The sequence below is a fragment of the Canis aureus genome, chromosome 10, assembly GCF_053574225.1.
Source record: "Canis aureus isolate CA01 chromosome 10, VMU_Caureus_v.1.0, whole genome shotgun sequence".
In the NCBI taxonomy this organism is placed as follows: Eukaryota; Metazoa; Chordata; class Mammalia; order Carnivora; family Canidae; genus Canis; species Canis aureus.
The window spans coordinates 40,194,394-40,209,672 of record NC_135620.1 but is presented as its reverse complement, the minus strand read 5'-3'; the positions used below and the strand labels follow the sequence as shown (position 1 = coordinate 40,209,672).

The following is a 15,279-nucleotide window of genomic DNA, read 5'->3' as shown; positions in this document are numbered from 1 at the left end:
AACAACCAGCTTTGTCGGGCCCAGACAGAGGATGGGCTCACCCACAGGGAGCAGCAGGTGCTGGCTGCACTCTCTCTCCAGCCCTGAGGGACCACACACGGAGACAGTATTCTGATGGATAAGCTGTTCAGTGGGCCATCTCACAGAGTGGTAATGTAATAATGCCTTGGCCTTGAATGATAGCTTTCTGCCAAAAGTTCAAAGCTATCTGGAGAATATCTCATTAATCTTTGGGACCCTACGGGGACTGGGGTGGATAGGCACTGTTACTGTTACCTTACCAAGAGGACAGCATACAGTTTAGAGAAATCAAGTACTTAGTCTTGGCTCCAGCAGGCCTATTGGTGACTTGCAACTCAGGCTGCCAGGCCCGAGGCCCGGGGTTCTAAGCCCTACCCTTGGAACCACCTGGAAGGAAGAGCCACGCGAGCACCCCGGCGAGCACCCCGGCGGCGACCTGTGGCCCCTCACCCGCCCCTCCCCCCCCCAGCCCCGGTGGCTGCCAGGCTCACCTGTCACTGAACTGAACCGCTTCTCCGTTCCTGGCCCAGCTGATGGTAGGCCTCGGGGTGCCTATGGCCTCGCAGTGCAAGAGCACGCTGAGCGTGCCGCTGGCCAGGGCCACCGTCTGCCCGAGGTGCGTGACCACCTCGGAGGCCGACAGCTGCTGGGCGGCCGAGATCTTCCGCAGGATGGTGGGCTTGCGGTGCGGCCGGCGAGGGCCCCCCACGGCCTCCCCCGCGGGGGCCGAGGTCCGCAGCGAGCTGCTGAAGCCGGACACGTGCTTGCGAGGGGGCACGGCCAGCGGGGGGGGCCTCCGCTCCGAGGGCTTGGGCAGCGCGTCCCGGTGCTCCAGGTGGCTGCGGAAGATGTCCTGGGCCAGCTGGGCCACCAGGTGCTTGCGGTGGACGTCCCGGAGCTCCTCGGGCTGCTGGGACAGGTTCCGGAGGATGTCGTCCAGGCGCCTCTGCTCGGTCACCATGGTGAAGGGCAGGGGCCGCGGGGCCTGCTCGGCGTTCTGGTCCTCCTCGGAGGACGCGTTCCTCTCGGCCGAGTCCTGCACCTCCCACGCGGCGAGGAGCTCCCCGGGCCAGCCGCCCTGCTCCAGCAGCCGCGAGACCAGGTCATCGTAGCGGCTCCCCGCGTCCGTGGCGGGGCCGCGCTTCTCGGCCTTGCTGCCGTTGGAGAAGATGCCGTTCTGGTGTTTGTGGGTGTGCAGGGCCTCCTTGGGGCTGGCCTTCCTCCCCGCCGGGGCCTCCTCCTCGCTCCTGGGGCTCAGGGGCCGGGCCACCAGCTTCCGGTTGCCCCCGATGAGCTTGATGACAAACTGCTCCCGGGCGGGCCCCGCCGAGCAGGTGTAGACGCCGGCGTCGGAGGGCTTGAGGCGGTGGATCTTCAGGTAGCCGAACGGGGCCACGGTGACGTGCGCCGAGCTGATGAGGTGGTGGCCGTCCTTCTCCCAGGTGATGAGCGGCTTGCGGAAGCGCCGCGTGGGGCAGCGCAGCACCACCGCCGTCTTGGGGAGCAGGTAGGCGAAGCCCCCCACGACGAAGTGCAGCTTCCTCTGCCGGCGGGTCTGGATGTAGACCTTCCTGGCGGCCGCGATGTGGGGGCTGTGCTTGCTGGACGGCCGCCCGGGCCCTGCCGCCGAGGCAGTGGGAGGGGAGCGCACGGAGGGCGGAGGAGAACGAGAGTGAGCGCGGGGCGCGGGCGCGGGCGCGGGGCGCGGGGCGGGGAAGCGAGGGAGCGGACGCACTGGAGCCGAGGAGGGAGACAGGGCTTCAGGGGAGGCGCAAGCCCTAGGCTTTGCGGGGAGGAAGCGGCTGCCAGCTGTGGGCCGTCAGGCTGCCGCCCAGGCTAAGCTCCAACTAATGGGGTGCAGGGGGGGCAACCTGCTATCACCCTGCTGGGGCTTTCTACCCCTAGAAGCTGAGATGCAGGTTCTAGATGGAGGGGGACGCCAGGGGCAGAGGCAGTTCCTCTCATTAGAAGGATTCAAAAAGAAAGAAAACAAGCATCATAAAAACAGGCAGGGGACAAAGGGAAGGGGACTGCTCTCCGTTTCCACATCCCTTCGTGTTCTGCAGAGCACGGGCGGGGGGCGGGGCAGGGTACTTGGGGAGGAGAGCCCAGAGGTGTTACAACTCCAGGGATTAATATTAAACATAACAAATCTGTTTAGGGCATTTTAAAACCCCCGAGTGGACAGCATTAGGCTTCATCGGTAATATGCTGACTCCAGCTTCCAGATCTCTCTGTGCCAGCCAGTGAACTTTGCACTACCCCCTGCAAACTGTTTTTCCAGCAGAGAAGAGAATTCTGCTTGGCCACGTGTAATTAAGATTTCTTTTCCATCTCCAGCTGAGCCCACCAGCCTGCTGCTGTCCTCCAGCCCTACTGCCTGACAGCCTCCCTCTGGTCTTGGGTTTAAGGAAAGCTACCGTGTGGCCACAGCCGCTCCTGGGTGGTGGGTTCGGTCCCCCTGTCCCCAGAGCTCAGACATACTCACGTGCACAGGTTGCCAGCATGCAGGGCCTGATGGATGAAGAGAAGGGCAGGGGAGGGCACAGGGAGGAATTGACAATGGCCGAGACCCCGGTTTTTAGCACCTGCCGGCAAATGGCACTCCGAGTCTGGGTGCCTTCTCCGCAGCTTGTGGAACACTGGTGAGGAAAGAGGGACCACATGTACGTAAATGCAGGAACTAGAGGCTAATGGGTTTTTGTATGGACTCTCAAACTCACCAAAATGCGAGAAAAGTTGCTTAAAAAAGCAACAGTCACTGAAAGAGAGAAACATCAAGTATGCAGCACTTTGGGAAGACACGGCCATGTTGTAAACACATCCCAAGATTTCTCTGCTCTCAGGTTTCCTGTAGACACTCTACCTGTTCTACTTATGTGGCCTGGCCTTTAGAGTTACAGAGTCATAGAGCCCTGTGTTCAAATCCCAGCTTGGTATTTTACCAGTTGGCAACTCAGAGTCTGTTTCTACTTTGTACACTTATTTTCCAAGGTAGGGATTTTTTTTTTTTTTAAGATTCTATTTATTTATTTGAGTGAGAGAGAGAGCGAGCAAGCATGAGCCGGGGGGAGCTGGAGAAGCAGGCTCCCTGCTGAGCCAGGAGCCCAACATGGGGCTCAATCCCAGGATCTTGGGACCATGACCTGAGCCAAATGCAGACACTTAACTGACTGAGCCACCCAGGCACCCCAGCAAGGTTGGGAATTAAATGAGATAATATAGTTTGAATTTCACACACAGAAATGACACTCAATGCTAATTATGTTCTTCCTTCCTTCACAAATATAATTTTAATGTTAAGCATCCGATAACCGTCATACATCTACTTTGTCTGAGCTCGGGTGCTAGAAACTCTGGGAAAAAAAGTGCAAGGTGGTTTGTACCTCAAGGGGCTGTCATCAAATGAGTGTGTGGGGGGGAATCTAAATGTGTTTTTAAAATGAAATATCGGGGGATCCCTGGGTGGCGCAGCGGTTTGGCGCCTGCCTTTGGCCCAGGGCGCGATCCTGGAGACCCGGGATCGAGTCCCACGTCAGGCTCCCGGTGCATGGGGCCTGCTTCTCCCTCTGCCTATGTCTCTGCCTCTCTCTCTCTCTCTGTATGACTATCATAAAAATAAAAAAATAAAAAAAAATGAAATATCGTATTAGGGAGATAGAAATCAAAACCACAATGAGATACCACTTCATATCCCCTGGAATGGCCATAACAAAAACAGACAGTAACAAATGTTATTGTAAATGTAGATGTGTAAAATTAGAACCTTCTTATCTTGTTGGTGGAAATGTAAAATAGTGCAGCCTTCTTGACAACAGCTTGATAGTTTCTTACAAAGATGACCATAAATTTACAGTATGACCCAGCAATTTCACTTGTAGGTATCTACCCAAAAGAAGTGAAAACATCCATTCACACAAAGACTTGAATGAGAATGTTCAACAGAGAAAAATGTGGAAACAACTCAAATGTCCACCAACTGGTAAATGGATAAACAAAAATATGGTATATTTATATAGTGGAATATTATTCTACCATAAAAGGACTGTTGTTCTTTTGGATATGTAGTAAACAGATAAACCTTGAAAACAATGCGAAGTTGAATTTTATAGTATGTACATTATACCTCAATAAAGCTGTTCAGGGTGCTTGGGTGGCTCAGTTGGTTGTGTTTGCCTTTGGCTCAGGTCATGATCCCAGAGTCCTGAGATCAAGTCCCACATCGGGCTCCCCGCTCAGCGGAGAGTGTGCTTCTTCCTCTCCCTCTGCCCCTCTGCTCCTCCTCATGCTCTCTCTCTCACGTGCTCTCTCTTTCTCTCGTATACCCAATCACTCTTGCTCTCTCTCAAATAAATAAATAAAATCTTTTTTTTTTAAATAAAATCTTAAAAAAATAAAGCTGTTCAAAGAATTAGACAGTAATATAAGAATTTAGTAGGAATATAAAACTACAAGAGAAGTGAAGTATTACAAAATTAATGCTAACAATGGTTGAATGTTGATGGTGCACAAGTGATTTCCCAGCTGAGGTTCTGAAGGTGAGTAAAGTACAAATGTGTGCAGAAACTAGGGATAAGCACGGGAGGCAGGGGAATATCCAGAGCGACAGTTGAAGAGTTCAGTGCAAGAATCCAAGGCAGGCTTCGAGGAAGAGCTAAACCAGTCTGACTGAACAGAGGGAACAAGTCGAGAGTGTGAGGAGCTCAAGAGGTAGTTTGGGGCCAGACGTTGGAGATTTTTAATTTTCAGACAGAAGGTTTGGAATTGGTCCACTAGGCAGTGAGGAGCCATTGGAGGGAGGAGTGAAATGATGAAAGAGGTGTTTTGAGAAGGTTAATCTGGCAACAGTGTCCGGGAGGGAAGGGAGTAAGAGATGTATGGCAGGCAGGGATGTCAGTTAAGGAGCTGCCACAGTAGTCCAGGCTCGAGATGATAAAGACCTGAACTAGGGTCATGGCAGTGTGCCACGTTAACTTGAAAAATGACACTAAGCCCCAAAATATTATCTTATATTTTCAAGTGTTATATGTTAACCTGCTGAAATGAACTACTCCATGCAATGTGCTGTGATATACGCCACCCTGAAAGACATTTTAGATGCAAAAAAATGGAGGTAGGAAACCCATTGCTTTTGTTTCCTGATGATGGTGGATTCCAGATTCTACCCATCTCTTATTTTATTGTAAATGACAGCCCCAAATCCTGGGATCAGGTGGGATGGAGGCAAAGAGCCTGGAAAATTTAAAAGCATGGTCAGTTTAGTCCTGCCAAGCAGGAAAATAGACTATATCTCTGAAGATTGGTTTATGATTTTGGTCAAGTCTAGTTCTTTATTGAGGCTCAGTTTCCAGATCTCTAAAAGAAAACTAAGCATGAGGAGGGATTTTCAAACCCTCTTCTATGTTGAGGAAGTGATTCAGAGGCTTTCGGGTGATCTGGAGATCCAACCTATGGAGATCTGGGGCCCTTGACCATACTTCAACCAAAACAGCTCTGATTTTTTTTCTGTTTGAGATTCTTGGCTTTGTAGTAACATTTCAATTGAAAAGAGGCCTCTGTGGCTTTAATTTTTAAAAGAACCACCAGGCTATAGAATCTTCTATGTTCCTTCTAGCTCTAAAATTGACTACTCTGACCTTAATTTCTTTTATATTTTTTGGGGGAAAGTACTTTCATAAAAATATGATTTAAAAATATATGATAGCCATCTCTTTCCAGAGATGCAAGGAATTCTTTTAAAGAAAAGAAGTAAAACCTTTTAAGGGGTCTTATTCTCAGAATAGAATCTGAAAGTAATTTCATTTGAAGTGTCTAAAATTTTGGCTTAATTCTGTCTCTGAGGGATTCTGTGCAGTAACTATAAGATTGAGCCCAGATACTTGAGGATGAAAAACACCCATAGATCATCCAGGTCTTCCTTTCTCCAAGGGGAGTCTTGGGGGCAGGAGATGTGGAATGCGTGTTTCATCTCAATCAGAGCACCAGGGCCAAGGCAAGGGCTGTTGGATGACAGGGCCAATAAGAGCCTCTGTGAACACCCCCGGGAGCACATTTGTATGGCACCAGCTTGAGTTGAATCCCAGTGAACTGGTGATTCCTACCCACCATTCCCAGCCCCTCCCCAATGTTTGGAATTTCTACACATCAGCCCAGATAACCCAGAACCTAAGAACATTCCACGCATAAGGGCTAACCAGTCCTACTTCCCAAAGTGTGACTTTCTCTTCCTAAGAAGACTGGAAGAGCCCGCAGGAAGCCTAGGCCATGACCCTGGGTCTAGCCAGTCCAGGTAAGTGCTTCCTTTTATTTCCTCTCCTCCTGACAATGAGCAGGGATGGAAGAGGACCATAACATTAATAGGGTTAACTTTTACTAAGCACAAAGCTTTATATGCATCATTTATCTAAATCCTCTCAAAAACCATATGAGTGGACATTATTATCTCCAATATTCAGATACACAAAGTGAGGCTCAGACAGGTTAAATAACTAGCCCAAGGTTAGAGAGCCAGTAAGTAGCAGAGTCAGGATGAGAACCTAAATTTGCCTTTGAGTCTCTCTTTCTCTCTCTCTCTCTCTTTTTTGAGAGAGAGAGTGCACACTTGAAAGGCAGAGGGAGAGGGAGAGAGACAATTTTAAGCAGACTTCACATCTGGTGCAGATCTCCACATGGGGCTCAGTCTCATGACCCTGAGATCATGACCTGGGCCGAAATCAAGAGTCAGATGCTTAACCAACTGAGCCACCCAAGTGCCTCTATGAGTCCAACTCCTGAGCACACACAGCAGGGTTCCAAAGGTCTGTGATACTTAAAGGGACTCAGAGCACCTCACTTGAGCAGTCTCCTTTCCTTAGTGCCTAAAAACAAGGGGCCCTGCCTCAAATCTGCAGGCCTGAAAGAATTTTTTCTGAATTCTCTGTGTCCCATGTGCTCAGAGGCCACAAACTCCAGAAACATGGCAGGTCCATGATAATACGCACAAGTCCCTTCCTCAGCATTCCACTCAGGACAACTATCACCGACAGAATTCGTAGAAGGACACCTTTTACCGTATGCCCCTGGAAGGAAGTCTCCATCTAGAGCCACTTACTTCGGTGCACTCTCCTACATGGTTAGTTCTGTTATGATTTTTCTTACATAACACCACACCTCAAATCAACATTCCATGGAAAAACTGGCACTTACATGTTCATGCACATGTGTACACACACACACACACACACACACACACACTTATTTTACATGCTTTTAATCCTTTATCCTATTGAAAGATAATTGTTCTTAAAATTAAAAAAAATAATCATACCTATTTCTCTTCTGGGACATTTGGGGTGAGGCACCAGAAGGCAATTTTATTGCCAAATATAAAACCTGTGGTGAAGTAGGTTACCTCATTCTCGCGATGCCCTTAGTAAACACCACCTGAGTGAACTTTATATCTATAAAGCTCTAGATAAAGCGCAAGAATTCTAAGAACCCAGGTTGAAAGAGGTGGCCTCTTAATCTTCAGAGGCAGCTTTTCCCTCTGTGGAAGCAAGCGTCCTTGTGAGGTGTTTCAACCCCCAGAAGCCCCATCCTGTTGAATACATAGAACATACACATATGCACACAACGATACCAAGAAGGCAATGGGATCAGCAAGCCCAGTGCAAGTGGTTAAATGCAAGAAAGGACAGGGTCTTGAATCTGCTTTTTACACCAAGATTTTCACTTCAGGCCTGGCAATTCTGTTCTTGGTTAAATCTGCATATGAGGCAATACTTTTAGGGGGACTTCTTTATGGAAGACACACATGCCTATGAAGCTGGGGGAGTTGTACACAATTCACAGTAGTGGTAGAGGGGCTGAGAACAAGTCAAAGCTAGGTGTAAATGACTTAATTTAGGCTAGTGTTAGAGTAGGAATTATTTAGAAAAGTTAAGTGAGTTGGGGGTATATCTTAACTTATGAGGTAAGTAAGGAATGGTGGATGCTGATGTAATCATCCCCCCAAATGCAAGCAGCAGGGGAAATCAAGTTCTCTTGCTGGGAAGCTGTTAATGTCCTGGAGCCAGGAAACTGACAGTAAAGAGGCAGGATTTCCCTGGCCTTCTTTTCTTAATAAATCATGTTCCTTATTGTCCAGTAACTTGGAAGGGAATAATGAAAGAGGCTTTGCCCATCCTGAGTAGAGACTAGAAACATCTGGGAGGAGGAGGTGCCGGGAGGTCGGAAAGGTGGGTGTGGATAAAGGTAGAACAACACAGTCTTCTGACAGGAATTCTGGGCCAGACAAAGCTTGGTTTTGTTCCACGAGGAACCTGTTTACAATTCCATGCTTCTGATTGTCGTGTAATGGCTGGCTGCTTACTTCATGTCCCTGTAGCCTAGTTAAAAGCTGGTTGCACATTATGGGATAAATGGTTACAAAAATACAGTTCTGAAATGCTAGGAGGATTATTTTGTTCTGTTTTCATCTTCTGTTTGTGTAAATTTGGGGTACCTCCTCTTCTTCCTTATGCTTCTTTTATGATCTCCTTCCAAGGAGCATACATACGTACCTCTGTCCAGTCAGAGAGGAGCCACTCGCTGGGACAGTCATCTTTCTTGCAGGCTTGCTGGGAGGCCAGTTTAGAGGCTGAACAGAAGGTCTCAGGAAGCTCCAGGAAGCTGCCATCAGCCATGCGCTGTTTGCAAAGAACCTCACGCTTCTGGATGCCCCCTCCACAGGTCCTGGAACACTGGGGAAGGAATAAAAAGTCCATCTAAACGTAGGACAGTGGTATGTTTGTCTGCCAGTACTCATCTTAGCCTTGGGTGAGAAAAGAGTGGGGAAAAAAAAAAAACAACAGAAGAAGAAGAAGAAAACTAAGAATCAACCCAAAGGATTTTGCTTCCTTTCTTTGAAATGAAGTTTGTCACAAGATCTACACCCTCCAATCTTAATTTCAAGTATTTAACTAGAGCATCCAGGAATTTCAAGGGCCTTTAAATCATAGAAAGTTGTTCCTAAAGTATATTTGCAGCCACCCAAGACAACTGGTTTAAAAGGTTAGTATAATAGGGTGTTAAACATATTTACGACCCAGTGAAAGTAATCTGTTCAGCCTCCAGAAGGAATAGGAGAGAGCGCCTGCCATCAGTGTAAATCTGCAGGAATTAATCTGCACAGAAGGCAAGACTTTCTCTCCAAGTGTAAACATCCATTCTGCCTCACTACTGGAGGAAGCACATTAGAGGTAAGGCCTGGTTTCCTGAAGAACTCCCCTGGAACACTTTTCTTGTAGGACTGTTGATTTCTCAGGGCAGTGGGAACTAGAGTCACTGGAATTGGGATGCAGGAAAATAGTCTTATTTCAGTGGTTTTCAGTGGGATTCCAGTCAAACACACTATTTACATGTAACTGAATAGTTACAATCCAGTCGCATGAGGGGCAAGGGAGGCGATTTCAGGCATAGACTGTTGGCTGTTGTCCCAGTAGTCCCCTCCCTTGCAGTAGCAAAGGAACCCCCAATTTCTAGTTGGGCACATGACTTTCCAGCATACAGACTATATTTGTCAATCTGCTCTGAAGGTGCACCTGGCCTTGTGCCTGAGAGCTGGCCAGTGGGATATACATGGAAGGTGGTGTGCCGTTTCAGGGAAATGACCACAAAATGAGTGTGTGACACCCCACCCCCACCCTGTCCCTTTCTCCTCCTTGCTGGCTGGAATGTGAACATGAAGTCTAAAATTTAACCTCCCGTCTTGGACAGTGATAGGCAAACAAATGGAAGTAGCCTATCTTCCCGACTGTGAAGCTACCACATGGACCCTGGATAATCTGGGCTTATACAAGTGAGAAATACTTTTCTCTCTTATTTAAGTCATTGGGTTTTCTGTTATTTTTAGTCGGATCTAAACTTTAGTCATTTTTAGATCAGCAATTGATGACTACTCTGTGCTGGGGATACTTTACTGTCAACATTCTAGAGAGTGTTCTGCTTTCTTCCAGAATAGTCTTCTTCTTTCCACCTGCTGCCCTTGGGCTCACTGGGAGGTTAGTGCTGGGTATACAAACCTGAACGTTTTTGCTGAAGGAGTAGCTCCTGCTCTAGCAGTGGTCTCTCAGAGGTGTCTGTGCTCAGTGGGCTTACTTGGACTGCAAGAGGGATTTGTGCTCATGGTCAAGGTTAGGATGGTGATGTAGTGTCCTTGAGTGTGGTCAGAATGCTGCTGTGATCCAACTGTCACTTTCTTTTTGTGTTCCCACCCTGGATGCACTTTAAAATCACTTGGGAGCTTTTAAAATTTCTGAAGCCTAGATGAATCCCATCTCAGATCCATTAAATCAGAAATTCTGGGAGGTAGATTTTAGCCCCACTTTACAAATAAAGAAGCTGAAGCTGGAAAGAAGTGATTCAATTAAGGCCACTCAGGGGCAGAAACTGGTTGACTTCCATTCTATGCAACATTCACCTACCTCCTATGGAGCACCTGCTCTGGAGCTAGGGTGGCCCATCCAACTGGAGAGGGAGCCCAAGCACAGCTTCTCTTTCCTGTGGCTATAGGAGCTCCTCTCCCTTTGCAGTGGGAGAGTATTCTGCTGCTGCCTCCTGCTGAGAGCCCCAGGCCCCCTAAGCACCAGCCTGCCAGAACCTGGTCTCAGCCTCTCCTCCACTGGAGGGGTGGTGCTTTGCAATGCAAATTTGCAATTCTAATCCTCAGCCTCCACTCTGTGACTATCTCTGATGGCGTATGTCCATGTTTCAGGTTGGGGACCAACATTCTCAAATAGTTCATCTGGGCACTGTGGTGGCCCTGAAAATGTGTTCTCCCTAGACCTTTTGACTTCGGAGCCAACAGGCTACATTTGAACACAGCTTCTAGGCTATGCCATGAAGCTGAGTGTGTAGGTAGACTGAAGAAGGTGGTCTTCAGCCAGTTGTGACTCATCACAGATCCAAAAAGTTCCTTCCAAGGACTGGTCTAGCTTGCTGTTTAGCCTTATTTGAGGAAAAATCTACAGCCTCAGAGCTAATGCTTCAAGCTGTGAGTGGGCCAGGCCTTTGGCTTCTCTGGCTCATTGTGATGACTCCCTGGCCTTTTCATTTATTGCAGAAGCAAAACTTAATTTTAGCTCTCATTTAGTAGCACTTCAATAAGGTCTCAAAGATTTTATTTCTGCAATGAGTTTTGTACCCACACTGTCTAGCACAGTGCCTTCTGCGAATGTAAATCCTCAATATTTGTGGAATTGAAGTTGGTGGTTAGGGGAAATTTAAATTGGTGGCTAAGAGTTCCATATACTTAAAATATGCCTTCTTGTTATACGGACAGCTAAAGGTTTCAATTTGGTTTTATAGTCTTTTGCATGACTTCTTAGGTTTAGCCTTCTTGTCTTTTTATTGAATCCTCACTTCCAACCATCCAGTTATTCTATCATCAGATTAGTTATAACCTTTACTGTTCAGCCTTTCTTCAGGACTCTTTTATAATTATACAACTAACCATGTGCATTACTGATTCCTAAAATCTGCCAAACTTGGGGACTGTGTTTTCCACAATTCTTTCCATTCTATGAATTATTAAAATTCTTCCATGAACTTAATGTAATTTTGTTGAAATTGTACTGTCTAGAAAAAAAAACAAAGCTTGTCCTGGTGAGTCAAAAATTTAAATCTTAGGCTCTGACTTCTCCCCTTTGCTTACTCAGTATGTCCACTTAAATGCAAACAGGTATCTTGACCTAAATATGTCCAAAATGGAACCTGTGATCTTGCCCTTCTGTCCTTGCCCCAAATCTTCTCTCCTCTCAGCCTTCCCCCTTTATTTGATGGCTCCATATTCAGGACAGAAATGTCTGAATTCAGTAGGAAACGTCTTGAGTGTTTCCTTTTTCTTGCCATCTCTTCCCTAACACTCAATCTGTGAGCAAATACTTTCAGATATCCCTCCAAAATAAATAAGCTTTACCTCTGCAACAAATAATAAATTATGATATCATCATCTTTGCTTAGACTACCACAAAGCCTCCTAACCAGTCTCTAGTTTTCTCAGTTAGGTCCTAGCAGGATATGGATGGTGTACTCAACTTGAAGACAGCTGCTCTCCTTCTGACAGCCTGCTGAAAATGCCATTGGTTCAACACAACTAGAAGCCAGAAAGTGGAGTCTCTACAGGTCAGCCTCCTGAGACACAGATGGAGAAGGTAAGGTGAATCTACAAGAGCCGTGGAAGATATTTAGCATATCTAAAGTCTACTCTCCACACAGAAGCAAGAATGATGTTTTCAAATCAGATCATATAATTCCCATGGCTTTTCCTTGTGATTAGAATAAAATCCAAACTCTTTTAACCCTGACCTCCAAAGCCTTAAATGTTCTGGTTCCTGCCCTGAAGGAACTTTTGAGACAGCCTGTCTCAAATTTTAACTTCATTTATTCATTTGACAAAAATTTCTTTAGTACCAAGCATGGTTCTAGATTCTTGGTTCTAGCACAGAACAAGAGGAACCTGACACACCTCTGCAATTTCATCTCATACAATTCTCCCTTTTCCCTGCATAAACCAGCCACACTGGTTTTGTGTGTGTATGTGTTGTTCCTCCAACATGCCAAGCTTGTTTTTCCCACAGGACCTTTGCACTTGTTCTTCTCTCCACCCAGCCCCACTCTCCTCTTACTCTTCACATGGCTGAGTGTTTCTAATTATTCAGGTTTAATTTCATTCTTACCTGCATGGAGATTGTATCCTCAACCACCTCGCTAGAATGGCCAAACAGTCTCTAGTCTATTAACCTCTTTTTGTTTATTATTTTTAAATAGCTCTTTTAAATAGCTTTCATCCCTTTGAAAATTATCATCCATTATCCTATTAACTCTATACAGGAAGGAATTTTGGTTCTTGTTGCTCATATTAGTGTTTTAGAATTGCATTCAAAACTTTCCCTCAGGGAAAAATTATGGAAAAGAAGAGAAACCATGAGAGACTCCTAACTCTGGGAGACAAACAAAAGGTTGCAGAAGGGGAAGTCGGTGGGGGGAATGGGGTAATTGGGTGATGGGCACTGAGGAGGGCACGTGATGAGATGAGCACTGGGTGTTATACTCTATGTGGGCAAATTGAATTTAAATAAAATTTAAAAAAATTAAAAAAAACCCAAAACCAAAAAACAAAGCCCCAAACTTGCCCCACTGTGATAGTTACATCTCAAATAAGAGACCTTAGGATTGGTTGTCTCCATCTCTAGTTTTCTTCCATACTCTCTCCATTAAAAAAAAAATATTATTTTTTAAAAATATTTTATTTATTCATGAGACAGAGAGAGAGAGAGAGAGAGAGAGAGAGGCAGAGGCACAGGCAGAGGGAGAAGCAGGCTCCAAGCAAGAAGCCCGACATGGGACTCCATCCCGGGTCTCCAGGATCATGCCCTGGGCCAAGGCAGGCACTAAACTGCTGAGCCACCCAGGCTGCCCCCATTTTTTTTTAATTAATGATTTTTTCCTAATAAAAAATGTAATTGTGTATAAGTTAAACAGTAGAGTGACATTTTATAACTGATGCTGGAGGAATGGGACATTTAGGTATGGTGTCTACACTGTAGTGAAAATGCAGTGTATTTTTCTTTGAGAGAAGTAATAGCTGATTCATAAAATCATTATCGCCTAAACCTCAACATTACATCAAACCACTTTTATTCTACTCCTTTGATTATAATTCACAAATTCCCCATGAGTCCTATTGAGTCTGTGAGGCATAAAAGAACATGCTCTTGAAGTTTCTGTCATCTGGTAACTGACATTTTAGGCACTTCACTAGTGATGTTGGATATGTAGGACTACAGATCTCTTCAATGCTTGATGGCTAAAGTCTTCTTTCCCTAAATATCTAAGAAGGCACATGGGCTTCCATTCAATTTGAATAAATGCTTCCCAAACAGACAGATAGGTGCAACAGAAGAGCTCTCTGATCCAAGCCACTCAGGTAGAGCCTTTTGGTCAATGTGACAATAAGGAGAAATGCAGGTGATTTTTCTCTCTCTTTCAAACTGAGGAAATCTATGGTGAAAACAATTGATCTTATTTTAAGGGTGGAGATGTAATAAAATTGTGCTCATGAAACATAACCTAGCTGGGTCATCATTTTGCAGATAGCATTGTGATTTAAGGGACAGACCCTCAGGTGATTCCCATCAGTGCTGTGCACAAGTCTGTGACAATATGGTGACAAAGCAGCTACAAGAAAATATAAAGAAAATCAGCTTGTTGTTTGAGAATTTGATCTACACAGAAAACTTTTAGGAAATTCTCAACACCCTGGAGGTTATAAGGCTCAGACTCCTGAGAATGCCCTTGAGAGCCCTTACACTTGGCAGCTCAGCTCAGTCATGTTCTTTGCTGGCCTGCCATGGGGACAATTTGCCCTTCCCTGGGCACACAGATGCCCATTCTGCTCAGGCCTGTGACCACATTGTTCATTCTGTGAGCAATGCCCTTTGCTTCTTTGCCTATCCAGAAACTTTTAAGATACCTTTGAAGGCCCAGTTCAAAGGCTCAAAGAATGAGTCACCTCCTACTCTGCCTTAACCTGGAAGGATACTAAGCGTCTCCTATAAGGGCTAGTTGTTTATGTGCCTGCCAGCTCCTCCCTGCCCCCCCCCCCACTTCCCGCCTCCCTGCATGCACACAGGATTATGCATCTTTTGAGGAAAGGGAATGCACATCATCCTTCTATTCCCTAGTGCCTAGTGTAGCATCTGGCAAAGAGCATGCACTTCATAAACGTTTGTTGAATTGATGATTAGATGAACAAAAGATCCAAAAATCCAGATGTTTAAAAGACGTGACACAAACAGCCCGCTGATGGGCTGAACATATACCTTTTATCGAACTGTTTTATCATTAACCAGAAGCTGCTTCTAAGTAAGTCAGCAATGGGGGTTTTAGCCAGATGCTGCGTGTACTCTGCTGGGTGCTGTGACCTTCCACGTATGGTAGACAACTATCTAGCTAAGTTAATGTTGTCAGGGATTTTGCTCTTAAACAATAGTCCATCTTGGCTCAAAAAATTTCCTTGGTGTGTTTACATTGCCGAAAAGGTGTTCTTAGAAAAATTTAAAAACCATAGATAAAATTTCAAATTATTAAAGTTTCTGAAGTCTGTGACAACTTTGTAAACATGTTGGGATTACCTGATGAGGCTGATAGTTCTGAAGTGAGAAGCAGAATGCAAAGAAAATTTTAAAAATAGAACAGCAAAATAAATTTAATAAAACTAAATGAAAAATGTTTGCTTTT

At 46.0% G+C, this 15,279-nt stretch overlaps 1 protein-coding gene across 4 annotated transcripts in view; it reads right to left on the bottom strand.

The window, feature by feature from the left end:
• The window catches only part of ADAMTSL1 (ADAMTS like 1), an 873,417-nt gene that overhangs the window by 126,004 nt on the left and 732,134 nt on the right, over positions 1 to 15,279 (bottom strand). For all 4 annotated transcript variants that reach the window (XM_077912089.1, XM_077912090.1, XM_077912093.1 and 1 more), the window contains 3 exons: positions 8,562 to 8,741; positions 2,510 to 2,663; positions 513 to 1,641 (listed from right to left, as the gene is read on the bottom strand). In XM_077912089.1, coding sequence (XP_077768215.1) covers positions 513 to 1,641; positions 2,510 to 2,663; positions 8,562 to 8,741 — 1,463 coding nt within the window. The remainder of the gene's footprint in view (positions 1 to 512; positions 1,642 to 2,509; positions 2,664 to 8,561; positions 8,742 to 15,279) is intronic.